Source organism: Suricata suricatta, chromosome 16 (genome assembly GCF_006229205.1).
Source record: "Suricata suricatta isolate VVHF042 chromosome 16, meerkat_22Aug2017_6uvM2_HiC, whole genome shotgun sequence".
Classification (NCBI taxonomy): Eukaryota; Metazoa; Chordata; class Mammalia; order Carnivora; family Herpestidae; genus Suricata; species Suricata suricatta.
In genome coordinates, this window is record NC_043715.1 from 54,362,664 (window position 1) to 54,368,302 (window position 5,639).

At 40.2% G+C, this 5,639-nt stretch overlaps 2 protein-coding genes across 2 annotated transcripts in view; both read left to right on the top strand.

Moving 5' to 3' along the window:
• LOC115281187 (zinc finger protein 345-like) overlaps positions 1–5,639 on the top strand; it is a 486,358-nt gene that overhangs the window by 362,901 nt on the left and 117,818 nt on the right.
• The window catches only part of LOC115280893 (zinc finger protein 493-like), a 125,304-nt gene that overhangs the window by 44,960 nt on the left and 74,705 nt on the right, over positions 1–5,639 (top strand). The window contains exon 2 of the mRNA XM_029926058.1: positions 3,221–3,316. Within this exon, the coding sequence (XP_029781918.1) occupies positions 3,221–3,316 (96 nt within the window). The remainder of the gene's footprint in view (positions 1–3,220; positions 3,317–5,639) is intronic.

Sequence of the window (5,639 nt, forward strand, 5' to 3'; positions counted from 1 at the left end):
TCTCACACACAATAAAAATAAAAACTAAAGGAAAAAAATGCAGGTAGCAATCTTTCTTGATGCTTATCAAAACTATGCAGGGACTCTGTCAGCCTTCTGTGGTGAAGGTGAACATATTCCTTTGGTATCCCTCATCATAGTAGACTCAGAAATAAAAACTGTTATATTTATATCATTCTACATGTTTGTATTCACAGTGTGAGTAAAAGACCTAAGCATCATTATCCACAACTAGATTGAGGAGTTTCATGTCATTGAAATATTTTGTATTTGGTTGGCTTTTTATTTATTTTTGAGACAGGCAAAGAGAGGCAATGAAAGAGAGGGAGAGAGGAAACCCCAAGCAGGCTCCACACTGTCAGCACAGCCAGAGGTGGGGCTGGAACTCGGGAACCATGAGATCAGGACATGAGCTGAAATCAAGAATTGGAAACCAAACTGACTAAGGCACCCAGGCACCACTCATTAAAACTGGTTCTGAGGCTCCCTGATCATTTTCTACTCTATCACTTTTAATGTTATATTAACTACTTTCAAAATGTATAGATACATGCATGGAATGTACAGAGGTAGATCAATGTTGTGTGCACACCTCCTTTCCACCATCATTCTTCTCTATTTGGCACATGGTATGAACACTGACTTAGGGTCCCTTTTGTATATTGACCTGTGTGTCATCTTACATCACCTCTAGGTCAGTTAACCTGGCTTACAATCTGATCATACCACATACCGCATGTTTGACCAAAGATTCACTAAAAATAGAAAAATGATGTCTTTCTTTTCTTAGATTATTTTCCTTCTTATGAATTTATGAGAAACTATTAGATGCTCACCTATAACCAGGGAATGCTTGGAAACCCTTGTTGCCTTCCTTCCTAGTCTAGTAGAACCTGTAATAGCTAGAAAACCCACTCAGGTCTAAGTCCTCCAAGAGATCGTGGAGTTCTTCCTCTTTGCCCTTGAAATATGAATCCCTTGGCCCATAGACTACTGCCTTGTTAGAAATGCAGACACCTACCTTTCCCAGAACTCCTGAACAATATCTGCATTTAACAAGACTCTAATGCACTGATATGAATTCTAATTCATGGTAGAATAGGCTAAATATATTTGTACCTCAACCAAAACTATCCATGAAGAAATGGACACCACATGGCTCAGTCAGTTAAGCATCCGACTTCAGCTCAGGTCATGGTCTCAGGGTTTGTGAGATTGAACCCCGCCTTGGGCTCTGTGCTGTCAGCTCAGAACCAACAGCCCAATTTGGATTTTGTGTCTCCCGCTCTGTTCCTTCCGTGCTCATGCTTTGGATCGTTCTCAAAAATAAATAATCACAAAGAATTTTTTTAATTGACACCACATTTACTGTATGATGTCAATACAGGATTCAAAAATGTGTGTCTCTGTTGATCCATTCAGTTTACAAATTCTCTTCAAAAAACAGAATATTTATATTGGTTCATACCTTAACGTTAAAAAATATATGACAGCCTAATACTCTGTTACACATTGTGTTTCTGCAGAAAGCACAAAACTCCTCTGAGCCAGAACCAGTTCTAATAATATAACTGAACTAACAAGAGTTTAGTCCTTGGTGAATTGCAAAAAATGGTAACAGATGGCAATGTCAGATAAGGGAAAATTAATTTACAGAAAATAAGGAGATCACAGGGTATAGCTTCCAATCCAGAGACTCACAAAAGAATGGGGAATATTTTCTTTTTTTTTTTTTTTATTGTTTTAAGTTTATTTGAGAGACAGTGAGGGCAGAGGAGGGGCAGAGTGAGGAAGAGAGACAATCACAGGCAGACTCTGCATCATCCTCACAAATCCCAAGGCAGTGCTAGAACTCATAAACTGTGAGATCATGATCTGAGCTGAAACCAAGAGTCAGATGCCTGAGCCACTGGGGCACCTCAGAAGGTTTCCTTGTATTTAGGGTGAGGGTGGATATTCAGAAAGCGGAGGCTGGGGATAAGGTGGCAAATGAGCCTTAAGATAGCAGTTCCATACATTCTCTGTATGTTCCATCGGAAATGAGGTTTGTGCTCCTCTTTGGGTGGAGATTTTAGTATTATAGTGAGGTAAAAGGGAGCTCCTGGGTGGCTCAGTCCCTTGAGCTTCCACCTCTTGATTTAGGCTCAAGTCAGGATCTCACAGTCCTGAGATCAAGCCCCAACTTGCATGGAGCCTGGCTGGAATTCTTCTCTCTGCCCCATGCATAATCATGTTCTCTCTTTCGGGAACGAAATACTTAAAAACATATATAATGGGATAAAGGTAACTGTCCTCACTCCATGCTTTACTCTAATAGTCATCTGCATAGATGGCAGTCAGGGGTGAAGCTCAAAATGAGCCCATTCAAGCTTTTTCTCAGGGCAGTCATTACCTTATGTTGGATACATTGTTTCCACCACAGGACACTGAGCCCATGGGGTGTTTGGGCTGAAGTAAAAGGGAGGTATAATAAGAGGCTAAGTAAGAGGAGGGACTAAGGTCCGTGAGCACAGGCCAGTAAGCAGTGAAGATCGGGTCATGGGGTCCAGCTGGTGACATTATCTCCCTCTTGCATCTCAGGTCCCATTAGGACCTCCACCTGTGTCCACTTGGTAACTGGGGTATTTGTTGCAGGGACTGCTGACCTTCAGGGATGTGGCCATAGAATTCTCTCAGGAGGAGTGGGGATGCCTGAACCACCGCCAGCAGGAACTGTACAGGGATGTGATGTTAGAGAACTACGGACACCTGCTCTTCTTGGGTGAGGATCACTCCCTCTCGATTTCCCAAGCCACTCTCAGGGGTTTCGTTCCTTCCTTTGGAGATGGTCTCTTGGAAGCCTTCTCTTTGCATGACTGGGATTGAAATCCATAGAGAAAATCTTCATGATGTTTCCTTTCAGGTGAGTTTTCCCTTCCATAGAGGAACATCATTATCATTTAGATTAATGGCCATTATAAACATTGAGGGGCATAAAAAGGTATTTTCATCTTCAATATGAATTTCTACTCGTAGTGGTAGTTGTAATACTCGTAAGTGGAGGTCAAGATGTGAACCCTGGAAATGCGTCTTGAGTGTTCTAAAGGGGCCGTTGTGCAACAGCATTTGGGAGTGATTTTCTGGAATTCTAGAATGTCCACTTTTCTATACTGAGTCCAATACTAGATGGAAAGGTAGAAGAATCTGCAGCAATAATTTTTTTTTTTGCTCTAACAAACAGGTCTTGTTGTGTTAAAGCCGGACCTGGTCACATTTTTGGAACGAAAGCAGGTGGTATGGGATGTGAAGAGAAAGGAGACCGTAGCCTCATACCCAGGTAGGTGGGAATGAATGCAGCAGATAACAAAGGTGACGTTCTAACATGAAGGATGAAGACAGATCTAAAATGTGGTTTGAGAAACCGAGTTTCATGTCTCTTTCTCTCACAGAGGGACATCTGCTTTCCAACACATCACACTCTCACAATCTCTAAGGATTTTCCTTCAGTTCCACTTAAAAGTCCTTCACATCCACAGTGCGGGCCTTCATAATCTGATTGGTTTTCATTTCTTTGAGGGTTTTGGGAAATCTCTGTATTTTTGAGAAAGTCTATATTAATTTATTGAGTGTCTGCCTTGAGTGAGAAGTGTGTCAGGGTAGTGGTAGGCATATTGGGGTTTGGTGCAGAAATCCCAGCAACACTGGGGACCGATACCATGTATTATCTGGTTTATATTTTCCACTACTTAATCTTAATTGTACAAAATGAGACCCACTAATTCCATCAGATAATAAAGCACCTCCCTAAAATGGGAAAACCTAACCCTTTATTTCAGTTCAGAAGTTCAGTTTTTAGGGCACATGAGTGGATCCATTGCTGAAGCATCTGACTTTAGCTGATGTCATGATCTCACAGTCAGTGATTCTCTGTCCCGCACAGGCCTCTGTGGTGACTGCACAGCTCAATCTTGGAATTCTGTCTCTCTCTCTCTCTCTCTCTCTCTCTCTCTCCCCCCCTCTCTCTGCGCCTCCCCTACTTGGTCTTTATATCTTTCTCAAAATAAAAAATTAACTTGAAAAAGGTAATATTAGTTTATTTTCTGATGTAATTAACTAAAATGAGAAATTTCCACTGTATATGCTCCATTCCTGAATGCTGAAATAATTTAACGTGTCTATTGTTGACCTATAATTTCTACATAAGTTAATGCCACAGGGGAGAATAGCATTTAGAATTCAAAACATGCAGCCTATAATAGAATCTCAATGGTTACATTATTTGTTAATATTTAAATCATTTTATAATTTTTGTGCTGTATAATATGAAGCTCCTATGTTTTTGTGTTACAGGGTTTCACTTTCTGAGTAGTTATATGAGGTTACATTATAATTTATTAAATGAAATATTTTTCTAAAATTTTGCAATGTTTGTCTTTGAGAGAAAGAGGCAGAGTCGGACAGAAAGAGGGAGACACAGAAATTTTAGCAGACTCCGGGCTCTGAGCTGTGAGCACAGAGTCTGACCCAGGGCTGCAACTCACACACTATGAATTGTGGCCTCAGGCGAAGTCCAATGCTAAACCTATGAGACTCTGTCACTGTAATCCTAGGCTCTGACTGTGCGCCCTTGAAAAAAAGCACATTTTGAATTACTGGCATGTCTTCATGGACATGACAATTGTACTGTATATTTCGTAACATCAACCATGGAAAGCTCTCCTGCAAACCCTTATGAATTAATCACTTAAAAGACATTATTATTGAGAATTTAAGGGAATAACCCATTTTTCTAGAATCAAGCAAGCAAAAAAACTCATTTCTTTTAAAGTGGGTTTTTTTTTCCCTGCACGGATTTTGCCAGAAGACAGAGAGAGCAGAGGAGAGGCAAAAGGAGATGAAAGAATTCTAAGCAGTCTGAACAGTGTCAGTGGAGAGCAGGATGTAGAGCTGAAACTGAAAAAAACATGAGACAATGACCTAAGCTGAAACCAAGAGTTGGACGCTCAACCCTTGGAACCATTCAGAAACGATCAAACCTTTCATTTCTGAACAACCAGCCACCATCAAATTGTAAACTTTGCCAATAATAAGTTTATAAAAATTATTTGGGATTAAATTCATACACATTCCGAATGATATAGAAAAACAAACGATTTAGGGTGCCTGTATGGCTCAGTCAGTTAAGTTTCACACTCAAAATAAGGTCATGATCTCACAGTTTGTGGGTTCGAGTCCCCCATCAGGCTCTGTGTTGACAGCTCAGAGCTTGGAACCTGCCTCGGACTCCGTGTCTCCCTGTCTCTCTGCCTCTCCTTCTCTCATGGTCTCTCTGCCTCCCTCAAAAATTAAATAGATATTAAAGAAGGTAAAAATTAAACAAAAAAGATGAAGAACAAATGATTTCTTTTTCCTGAAGTAGTTTTTTGTTTCAGTTTTGTGTGTAAGAAATTTTAATTGGATTCATCTCAATGTAGAAATTGGAATGATTTTATTTTTATTCCTTACATTTCAGCAATATCTTCAAATGCTAACGTGAGACTTCCTTCAAAAATATTCATAGAAACTTCTTTTCAAAATGTGTCAGGGGAAAGATATAAACATAGAGCCCTTGAGAATGGACACTTCGTGACGGACTGGAACAAGGATCGGGAGAGTGAAGG